The following is a 27,238-nucleotide window of genomic DNA, read 5'->3' as shown; positions in this document are numbered from 1 at the left end:
TATTCACGGAATTGTCTGGAAAAAAAATCACAATCTTTAAAAAAATATATTTCATTGTATTCCATTTTTATTTCTTACAAACTTACCTCAGTCCTTATTCCCCATCTTTGTCCATTTTCTCCTAAAACATACACATGCACATCATACACTAAGCATAAGCATATACATATATCACATGTAGATTTAACTAGAACTTGACATATAATTCTTCACTAAGTAATGATGGAGAGGTAATGAAGGCAACAAGAAGGTATGGTTGATACATTACAACAATTGATTTTTTTTTAATTTTTTATAAACATATATTTTTATCCCCAGGGGTACAGGTCTGTGAATCACCAGGTTTACACACTTCACAGCACTCACCAAAGCACATACCCTCCCCAATGTCCATAATCCCAGCCCCTTCTCCCAAACCCCCTCCCCCCAGCAACCCTAAGTTTGTTTTGTGAGATTAAGAGTCACTTATGGTTTGTCTCCCTCCCAATCCCATCTTGTTTCATTTATTCTTCTTCTACCCACTTAAGCCTCCATGTTGCATCACCACTTCCTCATATCATTTTTAACCTTATTAGCGATGATTGTAAAACAAAGATGGATGAAACATTCATTTAGATTTTAACTTATTTATTTAGAGCTTGATAATATCATTTCTTTTATGTTTCCTAATGTCTAAACATTAGGGTTTAAGGGAAGGAATATTTTCTTCATGCAAAAGAACAGTACTGAGAGGCAAAGTTTTTATTTTCAAAAATAGTATTTTGAAAGTTTTTAATAGAATGAACATTATGCATTCAACTATGTTGATTTGCTCCTGCATTTGTGAAATTTATTTCTCAGTTCCTGTCAGTACTTAAATATCAAGGGTAAATCAGAAATAAACTCTGTATATGCATGTATTTTGAGTTTTTATTAAGTGAATCTTTTTGACTGGAAGAGGCTTATTTTAAAAAATGACTAGTATTTGTACAATGCCTATCCTTATAGTTATTATTCTACACCCACATAAGTATATTGCTGTAGTGCAGCTCTAATTCTTTAACCACTCCAAGTAATGAAAAATGAAAACTTTCATCATTTCATTGACTGTCTTAAATCCTTAAGTGTATCATGCCTTAAACAGAACATCTACTACTGGTAAGAAAAAATGAACTTTTTAAGATTTGATATCAAGAACTGACAAACAATATGGAATATGGAGAATAAACATAGGAAGTTCCATGAAAAAATTCTTAGGGACTTATATTTTTTGTGTTTTGAATATTTTGATAAATGGCCTAAGGAAAGGTCTTCAGTTCTCTGATTTATAGAAGGGACCACACTCACTCTTATCATGGGTCCATGAGCATCTATAGAAAGTCCTGTTTGATGGGACTTTTACCTTTTTCTTACATTCAAATCTGAGTTCAGTCATGATTCTCTTTTACTTAGACCTCTTACTCTGATCCCCCATGGTTCTCGGGAATGCTACCCTGCTGCATCATTGGTCCTTTCTCCATTCATACTTGTTCCTTTAACTAATTTCATGCTTGTTCCTTATCCTCAGAGAGAGATTCTAAAATTTTGAATCATTGGCCAGACATATTTTTGTCCTCACCATACCCCCAAAACAACCTATGCCTCACAGATTTACTGCTGTGCCTCCTCATTGGCTTTGAACAACTGGAAACCAGAGGACATAAGAATCTATTAATGATGTCTATACAGGTCAGCCTCCCAGGACAGAGTGTAAGGTGGAGAAAGGTAGAGAGAGGACAGTGGATTCAGAATGGAAAAGAAAGGCACACCACAGGCAGAGAACTATAATAAAATACCTCATTGAGAGAGCAGAAAGGGAAGAAAGTGATCTCTTGTTAAAAGCATGTACTATAAAATCCTTAAGAAATCTAATTCCATTGTCTAGACACTATATAATATTGTAGGATTAATTTTCTAGTCTATTCATAGATAGAGATTAGATAGATATTTTAAAAATTGTGTTTGACTCTCCAAATACATTCCACCTTATTCTCCGTTGAAAAGCAGCACTCTCGTTTGGGAAATTGAGCTTAGCTTAATGAGTGAGCCTAACTGGTCTAAAGAGACGGAGGGGAGGGGAGAGGATAAGGCTCCGCCTTACAAGTTTGCCTTCTGTGTCTTTCATTGAAGGTCACAGATCTACTCAAGACAAATCACTCTGTGTGATTCTCTCCCTCCTTTGGTAACTTCTGGCCTAGGGGAAATAGCTCAACTGCTACAAAACCCTGGGTTCCTGCATTCTACCTTACACTTCCAACACCCACTCCTTAGTAAATAGTCCCTTTGTAAACAGTTCCTCCTGAAGTTAACTTATTTAGTTGTGCCATCAATTTCTTTTTGGGACCCTGATTGAAGAATAGTGAAACTCATCCTCTAACCCAAGACTGGTATTTTGAAACTCTCATATTGAGTTTGACTCAACTGTACTGGAGAAGATTGTACAGAAAGCTTAGAATTGAAGAACACTTACCTCAGGACATTGTGAAGGTCAAATAGACATGACTTGGTTTAATTTCCATTTGGGAAAGAGGTGGGTGTCTTTGGTGAGACAATTATGTGTGGTGAGAATATTTTTGGAGAATATTCTAGGCAACCGAAGAGTACATTGTAATGAACATCCACTGTGGTTCTATTTTTTGCCAATAATTTTAATTTTCTATGCATAAAGTAATCTGAATTAGGACCATTGCCAATTCAGTAGCACTATTTTATTAGCACAAAGGAGTATAAATAGGACATAAGTTAACCTGTCTATGTATGAAATAAAAAACATGAGTGAGATCTTGGCGAACCACTTCAAATTAAAGGCAAATAACGGGAAGTGGCACCAAGTGTAGTCAAATTTAGTAGAGCACTGATTGCACTGATTTTTGCAATGTTTATGGTTTAACGATTTTTTAAAAAATCATGATGTGGTTTTTGATATAACTATTTATTGAAGTGACTATTCATATATGAACTATTGCCTCTTTTCACAATTTCTCTACCCATATTAGGGGTCTTTCATACAGATAGGAATGCTATAACTAAAAGAAATTATTTTCCATTCTCTTCAAATAATCCTAATCCTAATCTGGTAATACAATATCCTTTGTGAGAAAATGGCATCCAGTCAAGGGAAAATTGGTTAACACGACATATCAAGTTAAAAAATAAAAACAAAAAAAAACCTAAATGGGACCTTTTCAAAACCTACTTTTCCCTACAATAGCCAGTTTCTTTGGCAGTCACTAGTTTCTGACACTTCTGAATGTTGGGCATGAATATGCTGGGAAAACAGTCATGACAAAACTCTTGCCACTGAACCCTGTCTTTGCCTGGAGCTCAGGGAGGAGGAGCTTTGCATAGCCTTCTACAGGAGGTGGCAGAATTGTTCCAGCTTCAGGGTATAGTAACCTTTTCTTAGATGAAGGGTGGTGTAAAAGCAAAATGGAGTCTTCTATGTCAAGCAGGGCGCTGTGTCAAGCAATGATGCAAACAGTTAAAGGTACTGCAGCTATGAGATATGCCTGGACCAGCATCGGCTGACACCCTGGAACTCGTAACAAGCAGAACCAGAGGAGTTCTGCCAGGGCCCAAGACCGATTAAATTCCCTTAGGAAGGGGATGATTTGGGCAGCAAACTGTCAAACTCTTCAGATATGAGCTCTCTCTATGTCTGACCACTTGAAAAAGGCAACTGACATCAAAGGCTCTGCCTGATTGGTCTCTGAACAAAACCAAGATCCTTCACGGCTTGAAAATAAGAAGCAGTAGGTCCGGAACTGACTCAGACTGGACCGAGGTCTCGTCTCAGCTCCGTGTTCACAGACTGACTTCATGTTTGGTTTGTTAACTTCCAAGGCCCTTCTTGTTTGTTGTGTAATTTGTCTCGTGTCCTGTTCTGTGTGCTTTGTAAGAAGCCAAGTTTAATCACATGGTGAAATGTCACTGAGTTTGGAATCTTGAGACTGCTTTATACTTGTGATTAACTTTGCTTTTCGATTGAATAAAGTTGGCCTTGTGGACAGACACGACTCTTGTGTGTGCCTTCAGAGTGTGCTCACGATAGGTGGAAAAGAGAAAATATCATGTAAACTTTCTGGATTCACAAGAAAGAGTTGCTATCTTGATGTCAAATCTTAAATTTAGATAAAATAATTTTTAACATATAGTTGCTATTTTATTACAGTGGTTATTCAGTGAAAGGGCAGTTTCCCTTCAAAAAAGATACTGATATTAGAACCAGCGTGTCCTTAATGGATTCACTGCTAAAGAACTTCATGCATTTGACAGTATAAGAAGATTGCATCATACGCTTTGGAGATGCAAAGGTACAGGTATGCAATGGAGTACAATACAGGCATTCAAAATGATGCTGTAGAATTGAATTTATTGAATTTTTTGACACATGTGACATATGTTCACCATACATCTTAAAGTAGTAAAAAGACTAAGCTGCAGGGTGTCAGGAGAGTTTTGACAGCAAGTAACAAAACATCCAATTCAAAATGAATTAAAAGTGATACATTTTTAAATGAAATAAAATGAAATATTTTAAAATTTATTTATTTATTTAAATTTCATTTAAAATACTTTAAATGAAATTTTTATTTCAAAATGAAATAAAATTGATACAGTGAATTAAAAGTGATACATTGGTTTTTATAATAATAGTTATTAAATGTATTAATTCAATTCATCTAGCTCAGGTGTAGGGCATGACTCAGGGTTAGCTGATTCAGTGAGCCAACAATGTTATCAAGGAACCAGGTGGTTTCTGTTTGCTCTGTCATCAAAATATGCTTCATCCTATAGCTGGTTCCCCAAATAATTGTAAGATAGATTCTAGGTACAATTAAGCATGACTACTTGTTTCCTCATTCACATTCAGATAGAGAAATAGAGAATGGCTTTCATTTGTTGTAAAGACTGAAGAGAAGGAACTTTTCTAGAAGTCTCTAGCAACTATTTCCTCATTTATCATTGGGAGAATTGCATCATTTGCTGGTTTCTGAATTTATAGCTGGCAAAGGGAATGTTATTCTCTTTAGACCAGTCAGGCTCACTCACCATTTCCCAAACCAGACTGCTGCCATTCAGTAGAGAATAAGGTAGAATGTGTTTACAGAGTCAAATACAACTTTAAAAATATCTACCTAATTTCTATCTGAGTAGACTAGAAAATTAACCTTACAATATTATGGTGCCTGGGCAATGGAATTATATTTCTTTTAGATTTTAAAAAATTACCTATTGCTATCTGCAAGTAGTTTTAAAAATAATACTACAAAATGGTGGTTGGTATCTGGGTGATGAAATTAGGTTTCTTGTACATTTTCTTCCTTTTGCTTACCTGCATATAACATTATTCTATAACTAAGCACACATTGTTTTTGTCTCTTTAAATTTTTAGTACAAAAGCTTTCAAGTCATAAAAAGAATAAAGGGAATAGTATAATGAAGCCTCAAGTATCCATTGCCCAGTTACAACATGATCAATTTGTGCCAAATCTTTTTATGCATTTTTTGGTAATAGTTTATTTTAAAAAGTCAATACTAGTTAAAAAATAAAAAGTTAAGATCTAGTCCTACTTAACATTTTCCCTAATCTGTAGAATTCACCTTTATGCAAATCAGTAAAATTAAGCTAAGGACAGCCCAATATTGTTCTCATAAGTTGCTTAAGATCCTTCTCAAGGGGTACCTGGGTGGCTCAGCCAGTTGATTCTGACTCCTGGTTTTGGCTCAGATCATGTTCCTGCATCATGGGATTGAGCCCCATGTTGAGCCCCCAGGGGAGACCTACATCAGGTTCCTCACTCAGCCTGGAATCTGTATAGGATTCTTTTTTCCCTCTCCCTCTGCTTCTACCCCCATTCACACCTTTTTTCTATAAAACAGATAAAAAAAAGAAAATCTTTAAAAAAAATTCCTCTTGAATTGTGTTCAGTGAATTCGAAAATTTGGTTTTGTTCAGCTTCTTACCCTACTTATACTTCTCAGAAATTTGTACTGCTCCTAATATCAGGGGGAAAAGCACATACCTCTAGGAACTTGGGCATACCAATGAAGTAGCTCACTGAAAGTTATTTTGAAAGCTCATTTTTATTTATTTATTTTTAAAGATCATATTTATTTATTTGACAGGGAGAGAAATCACAAGTAGGCAGAGAGGTAGGCAGAGAGAGAGGGAAGCAGGTTCCCTGCTGAGCAGAAAGTCTGATGCAGGGCTTGATCCCAGGACCCTGAGATCATGACCTCAGCCAAAGGCAGAGGCTTTAACCCACTGAGCCATCTAGGTGCCCCACCTCATTTTTATTTTTAAAATATGTGAAAATTTGCATTTAACTCCATGTTTAGTAGAAATGGAATGTTTTAAATTACTCACCATTGAATAAATCTTTCATTGTAGGAAGTTGGCCCACATTGGTCTTACGGCTTCCTGTCCTCTGAGGCACCCTGACAAATACTCCTGTGAAAACAAGGTCCCCTATTTAAGAAGCACAGCCTAAGGTTCTCCTCATTTAGAACTCTGATTCTGCCATTTGGTTTTGTTTCCTTGACTTTGAAACTTCATTATCTTTAAGAACATTGGCTCAAATTCGGTTCTGTTATTTTTCTACCACAGACCTCCTCAGCTAGTGTGTCCTACTCTTAGGAACTAATCCTCAGTTGCCAGTCCTACTGATCCTTGTCCTGGCCAGGCCTGATCTAGTACCCCGCAGGAGGATCTCAGACCTCCAAAACAACAAGCATGCAGACACTCATTTATTTAATAGATTTTTATTGAGTGCCAACGATGGGTCTGGCACTTGGGCAGGCCTTAGGAATACTATAGCTAAAAAGAAGGACACAATTCTGTCTTTAAGGAGCCTACACTGTCATGAAGGACACACATGGACAGAAAATTATAAAACAGGCTAAGAAATGCAACATTATGTGAAGTCCTGTGTCTTACAAAGCAGAGAGCAGAGTCCCTTACATGGCTCAGGAATGCATTCCAAGAATGTGAAGTAGTATAATGATAGGAAAGACAAGGAAGGAGTGGCCTGGTGGTAATTTTCTATATTTGAATGAAAACTTAGTCCTGTTCAACCATGCAGAATGGTTTCTTGGAAGTAAGGGGATTGTTCAAAAAACACTCAGTATAGGCACTTATTTCCAGGGTTGCTTGTTACATTGATCCATCAAGAAGGGATCAGCATAAAGAGTTTGATTACTTAGGGGGGTGGATTAGAAAAAAAAATGTATTTCTTTCAGATTGAGCTTTTTTCGTGAACATCTTACAAATGTATTGTGTATTCTATTCAAGTCTCAGTATTTTTGCTTATGTTGCTGCTTCTTCCTGGAATGAACTTTCTTTGTTATCCTGATGAAATCTTAATTATTTGTGAGTTCTTGTCCTTCTGTAAAATCTCTGCCAAGCAGAATCAATTACCCCATTGTCTTTCTTCCCTTAGCCCTTTGTTTCCATACTACTCGAGGAGAATCTACATCTGCCTCTACTACTTGACTTCCTGCTTGTGGAAAGCGACTAATTAGTCCATCTTCTTTTTTTTTTTTTCTTTTTCTTTTTTTTTTTTTAATAATTTTTTATCTTTTATAAACATATATTTTTATCCCCAGGGGTACAGGTCTGTGAATCACCAGGTTTACACACTTCACAGCACTCACCAAAGCACATACCCTCCCCAATGTCCATAATCCCACCCCCTTCTCCTAAACCCCCTTCCCCCAGCAACCCTCAGTTTGTTTTGTGAGATTAAGAGTCACTTATGGTTTGTCTCCCTCCGGAGGGAGACAAACCATAATTAATCCATCTTCTAACCTCAGAACTCAGTATAGCACTTAAATACAATAGATATTTTAACAAATATATGAGTTAAATGTATTCAAATTTAATTTATTTTCATAGCTAACTGATTATTTTGATTACTTTATTATTAAAATATATACTATCTCAATATTCAGAAAATTTAGGCTTATTTTCCCTCTTTTTTTCCTCAATAAAAGAATGAGGTAATGGTGGTGACATTAGCAATCATTCTGAAATTGTCTTGATTAGGTGAATATGATATGAGACTCATTTCCTCTTGAGTAATTCAGTAACAAACACATCCAACCATTGTGAACTCCTTTAAGGTGGAGAGAGAGAGATAGGCCTCATCCACTGACAGCTGATCAGGGCTGAGTAATGGACCTGAATAAGAAAACCGATGAAGAAAGTTTCTGTGCTCTTCTACAGATATATTGATTTGTACCTCAAGTTACTTAAACAAAAGACTGTTTGATGTCTAGACTTTTTCTTTTCCAACTTTAGCCCTCCTTTCTTTTCCATTTCAGGTATATCTCAGACATAAAAATGTTATAAGGTGACTCTTGATACTGGATATTCTCCCTTAAATATTTTCAGACCATGAATAAATGGCATATCCATTCTGATAGCCTGTTTGGGGTTACATTTTTAATAATTTATATCCTATACTTCCAGATATTTCACACATAGGACAGGATCTCATTATCAATTGTATATTTTGTTTCAACTTTATTAGGCCCAAACAAAGATTCACCAATAGACAGAAAAACACATTACTGTAATATATTGGGATTTGGGTTGGTAACAGGAAGCTGTGGCTTCCAGAGATCCAAATAGCCTTGTTTGTGATGTTAGAAGGAAACCAGAAGAGTTGTTCACTTAGGTCCAGTTTTAAACAAGCAGAACAACATATTTTACAATAATATTTCTGGTTACTCTGTAAATGCTTTCAGGTGAGTCAGCTGTTCAAGGCATTATGTTAGATGCTTTGAGGAATAAAAGACGAAAAAAAAACCATATTTCCTTAAAAGAGACTGCAATAGAAGTTAGCTTTTTCCATCATTACAGTTAAATTCATCTTGTAACTGCCAAACAGAGACATATGTGCCAAACACAACTTGCTAGAACTTATTTAAATAGTCATTGTTAGGTTCTGAAGTTCAGTTTATTTTTTTTTAAGATTTTATTTATTTATTCATAGAGAGAGAGAGAGCACAAACAGGGCGAGTAGCTGGCAGAGGGAACCTAATGCAGAATTGGATCCCAGGACCCTGGAATTATAACCTGAGCTGGAGGCAGATGCTTAACCCACTGAGCCACCCCAGCTATCCCTCTGCAGTTCAATTTCAACTAATTCAGTACAACTTAAGTTTATTTAATTTGGACACTTTTGGTATTAGAAGATGTCTTTTAGGGGAGGGCACATGTTATAATAAGCAATGGGTATTATATAAGACTGACAAATCACAGACCTGCACCCCTGAAACAAATAATACATTATACTTGAATTAGTTGAATTTAAATTTAAAAAGTTTAAAAAGATGTATTTTACATTGTCGTTCACCAAGTATATAAAAGCATAAAAAAATGCACTACTAAATTATGGTAGTTAACAATGAATGCAGCCTATAACCTAGTTCTAGACTGACTGGGCTCAAACTCCAGCTTAGACAATTATCAGTAGTCACCTAGGTTGAGTTACATAAGTCCTGGCAAAACAACAACAACAACTACAGCAAAAGTGGGACTATATCAAACTAAAACTCTTCCAAGCAAAGGAAATCATCAATAGAGTCAAATGGCAACTTACGAAATAGGAGAAAATATTTGTAAACCACTTATCTGATATTGGGTTCTTCAAAATATATAAAGAACTCCTATAACTCAAGCAAAAACACTAATAACTCAATTTTTTAAATGGGCTAAGAATTTGAATAGACATTTCTCCAAAGAAGATATCCAAATGACCGAAAAACACAAAACAAAACTCTGTATCTCTATCAGGGAAATGCAAATCCAAACCAGAATGTGATATGACCTCACACCTGTCAGGATGGCTATTGCTAATAAAAAGAAAAAGTATTGGTGAGAATGTGGAACAATTGGAACTCTTGCACACTGTTGGTGGAAGTGCAAAATGGTGTAACTGCTACTACAAAATATAGTATGGGGGCTCCTCAAAAAATTAAAAGTATAGCTACCACATCCACGTGATCTAGCATCCCATTTTTGGGTATTTAACCAGAAGAATTGAAATTAAGATGTTGAAGTGATATTAGTACTCTCATATTCACTGCAACATTATTCACAATAGCAAAGACATGAAAACAGACTAAATGTCCATGAACAGATGACTGGACAAAGAAAATATGGCATATAAGCAGCATTTTTCACAGAACTGAGCAAATAATACTAACATTCCTATATAACCACAAAAGATCCCAAATATTCAAAGCAATCTTGAGGAAGAGTGAAGCAGGTGATGTCAAAATTCTAGATTTCAAGATATAATGCAAAGCTACACAGTAATACAAAAAATAAGACACTGGCCCAAAATAGACATATAGTTCAATGGGACAGAATAGAGAACTCAGAAATAAATCCACATATATATGGTCAACTGATCTATGACAAAGACATAAGAATATACAATGGAGGGCACCTGGGTGGCTCAGTGGGTTAAAGCCGCTGCCTTCGGCTCAGGTCATGATCCCAGGGTCCTGGGATCGAGTCCCACATCGGGGTCTCTGCTCAGCAGGGAGCCTGCTTCTTCCTCTCTCTCTCTCTGCTTGCCTCTCTGCCTACTTGTGATCTCTGCCTGTCAAATAAATAAATAAAATCTTTAAAAAAAAAAAAGAATATACAATGGAGAAAAGATAGTCCCTTCAACAAATGGTGCTGGGAAAACTGGACAGCTACATGCAAAAGAATGAAACTGGATCAACATTTCCTACACCATACACAAAAATAAACTCTAAATGGATTAAAGACCTAAATGTGAGACCTGAAACCTAAAAAATCCTAGAAGAGAAAGTAGGCAGTAATTTCTCTTGACAATGACATTGGTAGTAACAACATTTTTCTAGATTTATTTCTTAAGGTAAGGGAAACAAAAACAAAATTAAACTATTGGGATTATATCAGTATAAAAAGCTTTTGCACAGTGAAGGAAATCATCAACAAGACAAAAAGGAAGCCTACTGAATGGGAGAAGATATTTGCAAATGATATATACCTGATAAAGGGTTAATATCCAAAATATAAAAAGAACTTATACAACTCAGCACCAAAAAAACAAATGATTTGATTAAAAAATGGGCAGAGGACCTGAATAGACATTTCACCAAAGAAGACATACAGATAGCCAATAGACATATGGAAAAATGCTCAACATTACTGGTCACCAGAGAATGGAAATCAAAACCAAATGAAACATCACTTTATACCTGTCAAAATGGCTAGAATCAAAAACATAAGAAATAGCAAAGGTTGGCAATTATGTAGAGAATTTTACTAAAAGAGTAGATTTCACATGAACTGTTCTTACCACAATAAAATAAAAATTAACAAAAATTACATAAATCCCTGTATTGTAGCTCCCTTGTCTGCAAAATGGAGTGAAAAACAATCTGAGGGTTTTGAAGGGGCAGGGGGTGGGAGGTTGGGGGAACCAGGTGGTGGGTATTAGAAAGGGCACGGATTGCATGGAGCACTGGGTGTGGTCCAAAAACAATGAATACTGTTACGCTGAAAAGAAATTTAAAATAATAATAATGGCTACTTTACAGACTTGTTGTGAAGATTAAAACATATATGAAGTGTCTTGAAGAGGACATGGCACAGGCAAATATTCTCTATTACCTATTACTATTTTTACTTGAACGTAAGAACCAGCTATCTAATTGTACCAGTAGTCTCCTATTGTGACGTAAAGAGATTGGATACAAAGAAATGCTCAATAAATCATGCATTCAACAACTTTTTGAATTCTCATCATGTTTCAGATGGTATTTAGTGTCCCAGGGATAGAGTTAAAGTGAAAAATATAAAGTTTTTAGTCTTAAGGGCTTTCATTCTAATGGAGGAAACTGAAAATAATTTTAACTATTAGTAAATACTTCGAAGAAAAAGAAGGCGGTCTAAAGGATAGAGAGTGATGGGGATTATTAGTGGGATAGACTGTTTTGGATGTAATGGCCCCTAAAGAAATGATTTTTGAGCTTAGACTTGAGTGAAGTGATAGAGTAACTGCTGGGCAAACCAATGAGAATTCTAGAAAGTGGAATCAGCAAATGTAAAGACAATGAAGCAGAATTGAATTCAGGGGTTAAGAGCAAACAGGAGCAACATTTAGTATTTAGAGATAAGATGGGAGTAGCTAAAATAATTTTGGATTAATAGCAGATAAATTTAATGGATCAAAAGAAATGATGGAGCATCATGATTAAAAAATACTCCAGGAAAAAAAGAACCATATGATCTTATCAATAGATGCAGAAAAAGCACTTGACAAAATACAGCATCAATTCTTGATTAAAAACCCTCAACAAAGTTGGGATAGAGGCACCTACCTCAACACCATAAAGGCAGTATACCTAGGACTCACAGCTAATATCTTCACTGGGGAAAACCTAAGACTCTTTCCTCTGTGGTCAGGAACAAGACAAGGATGTCCATTCTCACTGTTACTATTTAACAAAGTCCTGGAAGTCACTTGCAGAAGAATGAAACTAGACAGCCACATGTAAAAGAATGAAACTGGACCACTTTCTTACAATATATACAAAAATAAATTCAGAATGGATGAAAACTTGAATGTGAGAGAAGAGACCATCAAAATCCTAGAAGAGAATACAGGCAGAAACCTCTTTGACCTTGGCCATAGCAACTTCTTACTAGAAACATTATCAGAGGCAAGGGAAACAAAAGCAAAAATTCAAACTGTTAGGACTCATCAAGATAAAAAGCTTCTGCATAGCAAAGGAAACAATCAACAAAACTAAAAGGCAGCCTATGGAATGGGAGAAGATATTTGCAAATGACATATCTGATAAAGGGTTGTATCCAAAATCTACAAAGAACTTATCAAACTGAACACCCAAAAGACAAACAGCTTAGTTAACAAATGGACAGAAGATATAGACACATTTCCAAAAAAGACTTCTAGATAAGTAATAGACACATGAAAAGATACTCAAAATCACTCATCAACAGAGAAATACACATCAAAACTGCAATGATATATGATCTCACACCTCTCAGGATGACTAAAATTAACAACACAAGAAACAATAGGTGTTGGTGAGGATGTAGAGAAAGGGAAACACTCTTACACTGTTGGTGGAAATGAAAACTGGTGCAACCCACTCTGGAGAAGAGTATGGGGCTTCCTCAAAATGTTTAAAACTGAACTACCCTATGATCCAGCAATTTCACTACTAGTTATGTACTCAAAGAATACAAAAATACAGATTCAAAGGGATACATACACCTGATATTTATAGCAGCATTATTAACAATAGCCAAACTAGGGAGAGAGCCCAAATGCTCTTGGACTTATGGACTGATGAATGGGTAAAGAAGACATGGTAGATATATATAATGGAAAATTAGTCATCAAAAAGAATGAAATCTTGCTATTTGCAATGATATGGATAGATTTTGAGTATAATATGTTAAGTGAAATAAGGCAGTCAGAGAAAGAAAAATACCATATGCTCTCACTCACATATAGAATTTAAGAAAGAAAACAGATGAACATATGGGAAGTGGGGAGAGAAAAGAGGAGAGGGAAAAGCCAAAGAGACTCTTAATGACAGAGATCAAACTGAGGGTTGACGGAGGGAGGTGGACAGGGAATGGGCTAGATGGGCAATGGATATTAAGGAGGGCACTTGTGATGAGCACTGGGTGTTCTATATAAGTGATGAATCACTGAATTCTACTCCTGAAACCAATTTTGCACTGTTAACTACCTAATCTTTATAAATATATATATATATATATATATATATATATATATATATATACTGTGTACTTATAAAAAATAAAATAAATAAATAAAAAATACTCCAGGAAGTATAAAATCTTATGGAAATTAGGGACAATAATTAGATGTATTTGTAAGAAAGTGTTCAGGATATTGAATAGAACTTTTTCAGTTGTTCATAAATAAAAAGTAGATCTGAGTAGCACCCTCCCTATGAGAATCTCTGAAGAGATGCCAAAAATTGGGACCACACACTGTCCCCCACCAAAGATAAGCACACAGTGAGGTGAAGTAACTTGTCCTCCTAACAACACCCAGTGTCCAGCTGTCAATATGTATAAAGAGAAAACTAGGGAAAAGAGTATGAAAGACAGCAAACTCCTGGAGAGCACAGTGTTCATAGGAAAAGGTTATATCTCTTCCTCAGAGAAAAAGAGAGATTATTTTTTCTTACTGAAGCTAAATAATGGAAGCCCACTGGGAGAATCATGTGTAAAGATCGTGTGTGTGTGCATGTGTGAGTGTGTGTGTGTGTGTGTGCACGCAAGAGCATGCAAGAGGAAAAATTGACCTCTCCTTCCTCAGTTGGATGGATGATAAGCTACAGAACACACAAATGTACTTGGAGCTGCTACGGCAGAGTCCTGTGGGTAAGCGTCTTCTTGGAGAAGTTAAGTACTTGCCACCTCAAGTTGGGGAGCCACTTGTGAACCAAACATGGGTGTTCATTTTTAGTCATAGATTTTTAAAGAAGAGCTCACTAGAGTAGCTCACACTAACAGAATAGGAAGGGATGCAGTCTAGAATTTGTTACTGACAGGGAATTAATAACCTACTCTAACAAACCCTAGTATTTCGTGATTCTTTAAGGTTCGGAAAGTGATCTCAATGGTTCCCATGGCTATACACAGAGCAACATGAAGAAAAGGAAAAAGGGAAGATAGTTTCTAAGTTAAGGAAAAATCCAGCTAGAGAAAGAGTTAGGGGAAGAACTGGTGTCAGAGCCCAAAGTGGATTGATTCTCCCTGATGAATTCCTCAATGACTGAGAGAGCTAGGGTAAAGCTAATTCCACCCAAAGAAAACAAAGCTCATCACCAGCACAGACCTCTCAGCAGTAGAATCGATTAGCCATAGACAAAACTGGATTAAACCACAGAAAGACCGGGGACACCACTGCATACCAAAACATGCTTGATTATGTAAGTTTTTACCCCTATCTTCCCTCTCTGACCCCCAGACTGGAGCTGAGTAGGGAGGAGAGAGGAACCAGACCCTCCCAACTTCTCTACTCCAAGCAATCAGCATCACAGTTCAAGCTTATGTTGAGGGGAAAAAGAAGGTAATCTTATTTACATCAGATTCACAATTGAAGTTTTAAACTAGACAAAAATTTTAATAACTGAAATTAGTAGAAAATGATGTAATGTGCCAAGATTTTATGAAGGGTTATAAGTAGGAGATTCAACACATTATGGTTAGAAGCTTTGAAGTAAAAATAACTATTTTGCATTTATGCTCCTGTTGAGATACATTACAAAAGTAACCAAGGAGGAACGCCTGGGTGGCTCAGTAGGTTGGGCGGCTGCCTTTGGCTCAGGTCATGATTCCAATGTCCTGGGATTGAGTCCACATTGGGCTACTTGCTCGGCAGAAAGCCTGCTTTCCCCTCTGCATCTGCTGCCACTCTGTCTGCCTGTGCTCGCTCTCTTCCCCTCTCTCTCTCTGATTAAAAAAAAAAAAAGTAACCAAGCAAAAAAACATGATTTCATCCAGCTCTTCAGTTTTTAAAGACTTTATTTATTTATTTTAGGGAACGAGAGCAAGAAATATGGGGATGGGATGGGGGACGGACAGGGGGAGAGAGAAAATCTCAAGCATGTTCCATGACCAGTGCAGAGCCTGACATAGGGCTTGATATCACAACCTCACAATCTGACCTGAGCTGAAATGAAGAATTGATAGCCTAAATAACTGAGCCACCGATGTGCCCCCAGCTCCTTAGTTTTGATAAAATATTTATTCTGCCAGCTGCCTTTTTGGTTTAACAAAGTAAATGTGATCTTCCTTCAATCAACAACATAGGATACTAACTCCCCAGGCCTTTGTGAAGGCTATGAACTCAGACTATTTCCTGTTTTGTTCATTTAAAGGTCCTCTGAGAGGAGTTACTTCAGAAAGTTCATCTAGGGAACATGGATACCTCTAAGTAGGTACTTTGAGTTCTCCTGTGGATCAAGCTAGAGCAGTGGAAGTATACATTCTTGACAGCATAAACTAAAAAATCCATCACCAACCTTAGCTTCAAAATTATACTCTCAGGCTTCTTTGAATTTATTGTAAAAATAATTATATAAAATTCTCTCCTATTTAAGTAATTAAGAAAAAAAAAGGATCTTGTGAAACTAAACTTGTTTTAAAAAATCATCTGGCTAAGCAACTCTTGAACAAAACTGGATTAATAAGATTTCTTGCATACTTAGCTACATGACAGATTTCTTGTCCCAGGTCCCTTACTAAAAAACACTTCAAAAAAACAGGTGGAAGCCAAGTTAGAGATCAGGATTCTTCCCCGATGCAGTTAAAGGGAGAGAGAAGGACCAGACATTTCTTTGGCAAACAGTTCCATCAATGGCATTTGTGTTTGATTGCTTTGCTTCAAGTACAATACACTCTTTGCAGAGAACGGCCAGATGTTCAGAGTGGGAGTGGCACTCTTCAACCAGCTGAAAATGCAGGAAGTCATCTATCCTCATCTGCCTCTTCCTTTGCAATCTAAACGCAATACCAGGAACCCTACTGAGTGCAATACCTGGTTACAAGACAAGGCTGGGCTAGCTGATGTAGTCTTCTCCATTGAAAAAGTAATGGACAGAATGCGCTGAGAAACAACTACAGCATGATGGCGTTCAATAGAAAAGGCTAACATAGGCAAAAGGAAAGGTTTCAGAGATAGGTACTGATAGGTTAGTGAAAAATAAATCACATTTTGGCTAAGAAAATAAGACAGAGGAAAGGAGAGTCAGCGATAGCTGGTTCCCCAGCAGCATTCTTGTGTGATCTCTTCTTACTGGATAGAGTCCAAAGGTTAATTATATTGATGCTCTTTGTTTTCTCAGCTTGAACAAATTAAAGTGCACAAGTACCTTCAAAACAATAATGATAGGAGGAAATGGAGCCACAAATGACAATAACTGTGTCTACTCTGATAACTCACTCATTCACAGGTTTAACATCGGTCAGTCTGTAATGCACAACCCCATAAACTGACCAATAAAAGGATTGTTTTGGCATTACATAACCTAGGTATAACTTTGAGGGCTTCCATAAATTAATTATATTATTATGCATAAGCATGCATCTATTATCAGGCATAAAAAAACTTGATTCAAGCTAAGGGATATTTAAACAATGATAAAAATAATCCACGACTAGCCACACTGGCACTATACTTCTTTAGCATACTCATACTTATGGCCATCAGATGCCTCACTGTTATGACGTTGCTAAGTATAAGAAGGGCTGTGGAATAGTTTGTTGGCTAGTAAAAATACCTGTGGTCAACTTGTTATTTTATTAGTTTCGCGATGTAACGTATCTACTGTGGGTTTCTGGGAGACTCAAATTCACAAATATATTTCTCCTGACTTTGCTTCCACATTTCATGGAGGGACACAGGGAAAACAGACTGCCCTGATCTCAGTCACAAAGAGGAGGATAACTCTTTTTTCTTTACAACAGTTTAAGGCAAAAGGATTACAAAATAAAATGTATGATTTTAGAAAAACAGCAATCAAGAAAATAAATATTTGAATGAAAGACAAACTTTTGCTCTAAAATCCTTTTTTTCCTCTTAGAGACCAACAAAGTTAAAAATGATTGACTTTGTTTTTGTATCCTACAACTCTAAGAATAACTGTTAGAGAAATACTGGAATATAAAATGCTCCATTTGGTGGATAATTTAGTCTAATGTTTGATTCCTCCTTTCTTCTCTATCCTTCAAATGTCTACTAAAGAATATGTAATATCATGAAATTTGATAACACACACAAATGCTCTTTGAGTAGGCTGAACGAAGGCCATTAACATAGGAAGGATATATTTAGGATTTATTATCTTTTGGTTGACATCCACTCGTTCTCTATCTGCATAACCTTAATCTCTGTTTTTCTGTAATTCTAGCATATATCCATAAGGTTTTCAAAAAATTATGAAAGCCCTCTCATTTTCTGCATCTCTGTCTTTAGGTGCACATAACCTTAAGCATATACAACCATAGGACCATATAAATAATTTATTTGATTATTTGGAATCTGGATTTTATTATTTGATTCCAGATTATTTGGAATCTGGATTTTAGTAGAGAAAAAAGTCATGAGATTCTGTTAATATGAGTCTGACCAGGTTTTGGCCCAGGGATACACAAAAGAGGGATCTGATTTTTCCTTGAAAACAAGAATATAATCAATATTTTCATCGAATATGGGGTTAAATAGAATATAGCATTATTAAACCAGTATAAAACATTCATTAGCGAGGCTTTCACTTTTTAAAGGCTGTATAGTAGGAAAAATTTGATCTTGTAACCTGGAAGTTTTTGCTTTACTATTGTTGCCTCTTTATTTCTGGCTAAATTATATTTTCAACTGAGTAGACAGAAACCTGATCCTATATGTTTAATAGCTTCAGGTAAATGTACGGCTATTTATTCTTCAGTCTTAAGTGATCTATAGGCCAGAACAAAAAGGGTACATTTGATGCTCTCTCTAGTCCCAAGAACAATGTGTACCAACATACAGGTTTCTTGGTTACTGCCAGAGAGTGATTCTAATTCTTGGTAGCCTAATCACACACTTACTATGGATCCCAATTTCTGCATCTGTTTAGATGAACCACTGGCAAAATGGATGTGTGGCAATATTCAACAGTGCCCCCAAAATGAATGAATGAATGAATAGGAGTACCAATCTGCCTTCTTTATGGTGACTTTTTAGAACTGATCACATATACTCTCTTCCTCTTTCCTTCTTATGCTCTTTCCATGCGTATTTTTGTGGTCCCATATATATTAAGAATAGGATTACTGTCTGTTAAGAATTCAGTTGAGATACAAGTAAACAAAAAAATTCTCACTCAGTGCAGTAAGGGTTATGATATCACAAGAGCCCAGAGGAAGAACACCTAATTTCGTTTATGGGGATTAAGGATGGTGATTTCAGGATTATGCCTGACACAAATACACAAGTATCTGCATATACATGTATAAACACACACTTTTTAAGTACATTACTTGCTTTTCAGAAGTAAGACAGTAATGACTCAGAGTTGGCTGATACGTTTGTCTCCAGTATAATGAAAGAAATATACTGTCTCAATTGGGGGTTAATATTTATAAACAACTTGACTTTTCTGAAAGAATGAAGTCACATAATTTTAATATACTAATGCTTTTCTAATCTCTATTGTATTTTCAACTGCTGATTATAGTCAATACCAAAGGAAAACTTTCATTCTATGCAGGCTAGAGTAGAAAGCAAGTTGGATAAATTTTTAAAATATAGGTATTACTTCTGGTTTGTGGGTCATAAACTATATGATTCTGACCATCACTTAACATTTAAGCTGTGAAGTGTGTAAACCTGGTGATTCACAGACCTGTACCCCTGGGGATAAAAATATATGTTTATAAAAAATAAAAAATTAAAAAAAAAATAAATAAAACTTACCACTGCAAAAAAAAAAAAAAAAAAAAAAAGTCCATTTCTTCACTGAAAAGAATGAGGAAGCAAAGCAATGTGATTTTAAGATCTCTTTAAATTTAAACATCTGACCTTTATAAAAATTCTGGTTTACATGAACACTTTTAAGCTAGCATAATCTTAAGGTAATAGCTTTTAAGTTCCTGCTCCTAGAAAGTGCTTATAAATTATTTATGTTCTCCTGCTCCATATAAAATTTGACTTTGTCCTACTAGTCACACACACAGTTCCCATCACACTAGTCAAGACCCGTCAGACTGGTTCTATTTAGATCATGAGTGACTTCTTTCTTCACCTTAATCCAGCCCATGAAATTGCTGATATAGCCTGGATGCACGCACTTGACTGCAGACCTTGGTCTCTACAGGACTCTTCCCTGCTGGTCAGCAATGTATCAGTGAGTTCCCTTTTCCTTTGTCTTAAGATTACTTGTAGTTTAAAATGGCAAGAACCACACCAGGGAATGTGTGGATCTTTAATTTACTATTTGTTTAATATAGAAACATACTTTTGATATTTAACATGCAATTATGTCAAGAAGTACATTTCTCTTCTTTCTATATTAGTGTTCCTTGTCATCTTGGGATTCATCCTAAAATATTTTTCTATGTACTTTCAGATGAGTTCAACAAAGGATAAAGGTACATCATGTTTGACAGCTGTCTTTTAGTTAGCTAGTTAGCTAGTTTCAAGAATAGAACATGTTTTTAGCTTGGACTTTGTTTTATTGGGAAAATACTCTTATTTTCAAAGGTATGCATGAGAAAAAAATAAATCTGAGGTCATGCAGATCAAAATTACATTCATTTCTGTTTAAATAGTTAAATTTTAAAAACTGTAAATGTTTCTCAAGAGCAAGAAATAATTTAAGAAGATAGTATGATTAAATTATTATAGTTGATTTAAAAAATTAATCCAATGATGTACCTGACCAAAATCACTTCTCTAACAGATAAGTCAAAATTATTTTGAGATTGTTTTCATTAAAAGTTAGAAATTAAATAGTAATAAGGTTTCCATGTACTAGTTTGGGCTCCGAAAAATATTTTATCTTCAGATTAAAATTCTATTTTCTCTAATTCATATTTTGGCATATCATTTTATTAAAAAAACTTCTAGTTTGAGAAGAAAACAGTTTGGAAATGTAAAACTACCAGTGGACTCTTAATAGGGAAAAACACTCAGGCTCTGTCATTGATAGAAAGTTTTCTAATACTTGTTATGAAAAGTTTAATACTCTTCTGTATATGTTAATGAGGCTACTAAGAGCTATAGACATAACAAATTTAGTCAGACTTCTTAAGCCTCCCTGCCTTTTGTGAGTACTTCCTCATAATCCTTGACTGTTTTTTCCTGTCCTACCCTTTTTACTACGTTATCTGTAGAATAGTGCTATAGAAAAGAGAGGTTTTATTTAAACATATAATCACTATCAAACTGAAGATACTAAATGGATTTCAGGCTTTGTCTATGCTAGATATCAGTTAGTCGAGAATTTGTGTAGAGTAGTTCTTATGTGGAGGTATTGGAAAGCATTTTTCTGAGTGTACTCTAATCTGAAGCAAAAGATACACCTATTTTTTGGTATTCAGAGTATTTTTGGTACTTCATAGTAGAGGGAAGAAAATCTCTCCAAGAAAAAAAAATAAACAAACAAAATAATTTCTTTCTGGTCTAAAACTCTATAAAAAAGTGGAGCATGTCTATGTTTGTCAATCTAGGAGATGTTAAGAAAATGGGCTAGAGCGGAAAGGGATTAAATTTATTATGCACCAGACCAAGTGCAGTGCACTAACTGGAATGCTTTGAAGAAAGAGATGTAATTGAAATATGTAGACAATTTTTTTCAGGATGTTGTTCATAATTGGGAAGGCATATAAGAAACACTGTGGGCTTTTATCAAATGGCACACTCCTTCCTCTTTAGCCAAATCTCTAAGAGCCCTTTCCTCACTTTACCTGTTCTAAATGAAAACCAATATTTTAGAATTTAAAAGTAAGAAGACATTTGGACCAGGTAAATATTATTCTTCATATTCTTCCATTTCCCGCAAACTCTTATTTTTTTGCTATTCTTTCAGCATGAAAAGAATAACACTTGGATTTTATAAAAATGCACACACAGAGAGCAGAAGGTTAAAGAAAACTTTATCAGGAATAAGTTTAAGGGGTAGAGAGTTGGGAAGAGGAGAATATATTTATTAAATAAATATTTATTGGTGATGAGTATATATACCAACTGTAGTTACCAGCAATCACTGACAAGAATTAAGGATAAGCAGACTGAATTTATAGACAATATCTACATAAATTTAGATACACAGAGATGAAATGAGTAATATTCAAATCTAAAAAAATGGACAACTTTAATTTTTGCTTAGTAGGATCAGAGCTACATCTTAGTCTGTGTGTGGGCCATGGATCCCCTCCATTAGAATCACTGGGTACTTATTAAAAATAGAAAAGTTTAGTTCCAATCCCAGAAATTCTCATGGATCTCTGGTTGAGGCATGGCAATGATATTTTGATTTAAAAGTTAAATTCTTAGTCACACTAAAGTTTGAGAAATGTACAGCATAAAGTCATAAAAAAGAAAGGAATATGTAAGACAGAAAGGAATTAAAGCAGAAATGAAATAGGTCAGCTTTTAGAAGAGGCAGCCCTTTGCTTTATTTAAATTGGTACAATTATATCTTAATGGGTGGTGTTTTTCCCTAGTCACCTTTTCCTCCAAGGGAGAAGAGCATTCATTTATGCAATGTAGTGATGATTAAAGAAGAGAGGATAAATTCAGGAGGTATGGGAAACTGATGGGAGTACAAAACATGATTTGGGAAGTTTATGTCTAACAGAGAAGGTGTTGGTTAATGAAACAAGATGGGATTGGGAGGGAGACAAACCATAAGTGACTCTTAATCTCACAAAACAAACTGAGGGTTGCTGGGGGGAGGGGGGTTGAGAGAAGGGGGTGGTGTTATGGACATTGGGGAGGGTATGTGCTTTGGTGAGTGCTGTGAAGTGTATAAACCTGGTGATTCACAGACCTGTACCCCTGGGGATAAAGATATATGTTTATTTAAAAAAAAAAAATCTGTTTTCAGGGAAACCTTAACATAGAGCCAGCCAAGCGTATCTCCCCTCCCCATCCCAACTTGAAGTCAGTCAGTAGTGGTACTGAAGGGTTATCATATTGAGGTTTAGGCCCAGAGCTTCTATGGGATCCTGCTCCAAGTTTTGATAGGGCCTCACTTCATCAGCTACCATCAGTCCTGATCCATGTAACAATTTTTATTGACTTCTCATGTATATTAAATTCTGCGTGGAAGAAAACTACCTGTGGAACACCTATTATGTATTGTACATTTTGTAAAATGTGATCTCATTTAATTTTGGAAATACCTTGAGAAACACTTATTGCAATAACTCCTTTAAAAGATGGAATCAGTGCAACTCAGGCTGTGCAGCATTAGTAAGTGTTGGATGTAGAATCTGAGCTTGGCTTTTCTGGCTCTAAGATGTATGGTGAACACATTGTCTATCACGTGTGCAGAGCTAAAGGAAGAGTCTTTGGAAAGTTTGCATTCTGACAGAGATAAGGAATACACACACACACACACATGGTATACACACAGATACAGACTGGAGAAAATGCAGATGCATTTATAGGCATAGATGGCTATACACTGTCTAGGCAAAGAAACCGATCGAACACAGGTTGATGTGAAATAAAGTACATACATGCTGAAAGAGGAAGGATGGTGGTATAATTTTACTTAAGAAACATTTTAAAGATGCATGGACTTCCCTTTTTTAGATTTTCTTAAAACTGTCTTTGTATTTAAATAAGATGAAAATATGACCTAACTTCTCTACACTATCTTAAAGACGATCAGTGACTGAGAGTACAGCACCTTAATTGCATCATCACTGTTTTCTAAAACGGATTACAGCATTTGCTATTTCATGAAAATCAAGTTCACTTAGGACAGTGTATCATGGAAGGATTCATCAGTCTGTAGTAACTGTAATTGTCTCAATGAACCTTATTGTTATTTTTTCATTGTTGTCCACTTTCCTTCAAAAATATGTCATTGCTTCGATACAAGGAGGGAATAAATTGAACAATTCAAGAAAAAAGGCAAATCATGCATTTCAATATCAGCGTTGAGATTCATAAGCAGGTCTGATGGCTTTAGTACTTGAGAATGGGGTGAGTTGGGTATTTGCGGAGCAGGTCATCTAAGATGGAAGGTGGTCCACGCTCTGGCTGTCTTTCATGGCTTGGTCAGCATTAGGTTTTAGAGGAAATGCACAAAGAAATTCTCAAAATGCACTCCTTCAGACATTTTTTCATCAAAGATAGTGAATAAGAAACTTCTAAGAGGTTGAAGGGGGAAAATGGGTTTAGGGACACCAAGTCATGCCAGAATCTGCGTGCGAAAACATCTCCTACTTACATATATGGTCTGTGTGGTTGGGCAATTTGTGAGATTTTTTAGAATAGTAATTCTGAGGTAATAGAACTAAGGGGAATCCAAAGTACCATGTACCATGACTAAATTCTACCCTCCAATCTTTCATCTGAAAATGTCAGAGGATAACTCTTTTTCAAAGCTGAAAAAGCAGATATAAAAAAACTTACCACTTTGTTTAAAGTTAAACTGTGAGTCAGTACAGAACAAAGTAATAATTGCTGTCATTTGTTTTACATGTTCTATGAGCCAACTACTGTTCTAAAACATCACAAGTGTTTAATCTTTAAAACAACCTATGGTTACATTATTACATACATTTTATAGATGAGGAAATTGAGGTTCAGATGATAACATTATCTTCTCAGAGGTAATACATGGCAGAACTGGGAATTAATCTAGGTCCATCTGACTCCAAACCTATGCTCCTTATTGTTAATCTAGGTCCATCTGACTCCAAACCTATGCTCCTACAGTGGTGTAACCATCCTCACGTCTCTTGTATCCACTTTGGTAGTTCTACTGCTAGGATGATTTAACTGTCTGATTGTGTCAAAAGATATAAAAGTTATATTTACAAGGAACAATGCTATTATTCAATGAATAGTCTTCTCAGTGGACCTTTAAGGCTGGTAGACAGGAAGCTTTGCTATCTGTGTTTTATATAGTAGGTGATACAACCTTCAAAGATTAGGTAATTTGCATGTGGTTACAGGAATTGGTGAGTCAGTCAGCACTAGAGATAGAATCTGTTCTTCCTGTTCACCTGTAAACCTAATCCAATACCATCAAGTGGAAGGGTTAAATTAACACAGATGACTCAGGAAATACTATTGCTACTGTATCACTATTACATTTGAAGATGTATAGAAATATATGGCCTTTTAAAAATTAGTTGTTCATTTTAAAAGCTGACATGCCAGGTCAGAGTTAGCAAAATCCACAGAGGGTACATATAACAGGAAGAAACAAGTGTATATTCTGTATAGTTGATTCCACCATTTATTTTCTTATTTGGTATTTATCAGCAACACTGTAAAGTAGATAATTTTAATATTACCATGAATTTACAGGTAGGGAAACCAAAGATTAGGAAGACAGAGCTTTCCAAATCTCTGAGTAAGTGGTTGGTAGAGCTGGAGTTGGAACATACGTCTTTCTTAGTTGAATTCCATTCACACATAAGACCTAATGCAAACCCTTGACACATGCAGCAGAGTTGCTATGGGTAAAGTGGCACTAATCTTGGCAGCCTCACTGCTCTATCTTCTCCTTATCCCCTTAGGCACACAGGAGGCAATTTGAGGGACTTTCTACCCACTTTGAAAACAAATTAATTTCTCACTATGAAGGAGGATATAGTGACAACAGACAACATTTGTGGAGCACTGTGTGCCTGGCCTGATCCCAACTGCTCTGTGGGCGTTATTTCTTTAACCCTCAGAAGAACCTATACTTAGGTCCTATCAGTAGCCCCATTTATAGGTGGGGAAATGTAGAATCTGAGAGAGTGAGTAATTTCAGACCCACCTAGTGAGTGAGAGGCAGAGCCAGGCCTAAATCCAAGGTGTTGGATGCCAAAACCCAGACCTTTATCCAATAAGTAAGAAATGGAAATCATTTGCTTAAAGCCATAGAGTATAGTCAAGAGTATCTTAAAATCAGCTGCTAGAGAACATTACATAAAATTATTTTATCATCTTTCCCATATAAACTATAAAAAATTAGTTTCCCAAAGATAATTACAAAAAAGTGGCAATTCACCTTGATTGCAAGTGATTTGTTTTGCATATTGTAATAGCATCAGATTTAGCTATATATGAGGGACAAGAAATTTAGGGTAACAGTGACTTATAAAAAATGGAATTAGTATAAACAAGTCTGGAGGCAGGCAGATAGGCCTGTGGACAAGGGACACTATTCTATTTTCCAAGATGGCTATGTGCTCAACAAATATCAAAGATTGTATTATTAAGAAAAAGTTATTTGGGGTAGACACCAACAAGGATCTACTACAGACATGTTAAATTTGAATGACTAGAGGTATATTCTATTGTGATGAAAAGAAGGCAGTAGATGTATGGGTCAGAAGGTTAGCCAAGTGATCTAAGCTGCAGTTATGGATCTGGTAGTCATCAGCAAGTAGATGTAAATTAAGGCCATAGCATTGGTAACTGAAGATATTTTATTCTTTTGGATAACACCTTTCTTATACTATTATGGTATTAATTTGGTGTTCCATTCAAAAGTTAAGACTCAATACTTCCACCTATTATAGGTCAGCAGCTGGGACAGGAAATTCATTAATCAAGAAATCTCACTTCTGGGAGAATAATTTAAACATTAACAGAATCCATGCATTTTCCAATTGCCCTTCATTGATACATTAATTCTGGTAGGGTTTTATTATAAAAAGGAATTTCTAGATTATTGGAGGGATTCTTTGTGTGTGGGTTATAGTGTTTGCCAGGAAAAAGCAATCCGGAGTATACTGTAGACTCTTAGTGTGTCTTTCAACTGACACATTCCAATTCTAAGGGCCATCATTGTTTTACATAAAATGAAATTTCACGGTTCTAGAGATTTTAAAACTGACTTAGGAGACAAGTAATAAAATTTATGACTTCCTCATATGAAACTTGAATTACTTAAAATCACTTGCAGTTCCTTACTTCATTCCACTTAACTGGCATGTGGCAACCAGAAAAAAGAGATATTTGAAAAATTATGTTAAAGCTAATTGTTTAGTAAATGCTAAATTTTAATTATAATATATTAAGCATTTTTAAGTAATGTGAGGCATGGAGCACTAACTTTGGTGGAAGATAAAGAGTATCTAGATCAGTTAAAATACTCATTGCTTTTAGCAGATGAGGAAAATGAGAGGGCACTCAACATCACACAAGTTGGGGGTTACGGATGCTGGAACTTATCTGATGTCGAATATGCTTTCAGGTTTCTCGTCTCAAACCTTCAGACTTAGATGAAAGGACTTAATCCTTAAGCAGAAACCTTTAGGTCTAAGATGCAGGTCACTGGACTAACAGTATAGAGCTCATTCTACTCTATCACGCCAACTCTCGCAGGAGGTGTCTAAACAAAGTTATGAGAAATATTTGGTAGGAAGACATCTAACATTACAAAAAGTTTCTGAAATTCTATGTTATGTATTAACAGCCTCGAAAGTGTCTCTGAGCTTATG

At 35.8% G+C, this 27,238-nt stretch overlaps 1 protein-coding gene across 1 annotated transcript in view; it reads left to right on the top strand.

Annotated features, from left to right (window-relative positions):
* The first annotated feature begins 19,897 nt into the window (after nucleotides 1–19,897).
* Nucleotides 19,898–27,238, top strand: part of LOC132015825 (transmembrane protease serine 11E-like) — a 44,745-nt gene continuing 37,404 nt past the window's right edge. Inside the window, exon 1 of the mRNA XM_059396639.1 lies at nucleotides 19,898–19,962. Within this exon, the coding sequence (XP_059252622.1) occupies nucleotides 19,955–19,962 (8 nt within the window). The 5' untranslated portion in view covers nucleotides 19,898–19,954. The remainder of the gene's footprint in view (nucleotides 19,963–27,238) is intronic.

Source organism: Mustela nigripes, chromosome 1 (assembly GCF_022355385.1).
Source record: "Mustela nigripes isolate SB6536 chromosome 1, MUSNIG.SB6536, whole genome shotgun sequence".
Classification (NCBI taxonomy): Eukaryota; Metazoa; Chordata; class Mammalia; order Carnivora; family Mustelidae; genus Mustela; species Mustela nigripes.
This window is presented reverse-complemented; position numbering and strand designations above follow the sequence as displayed.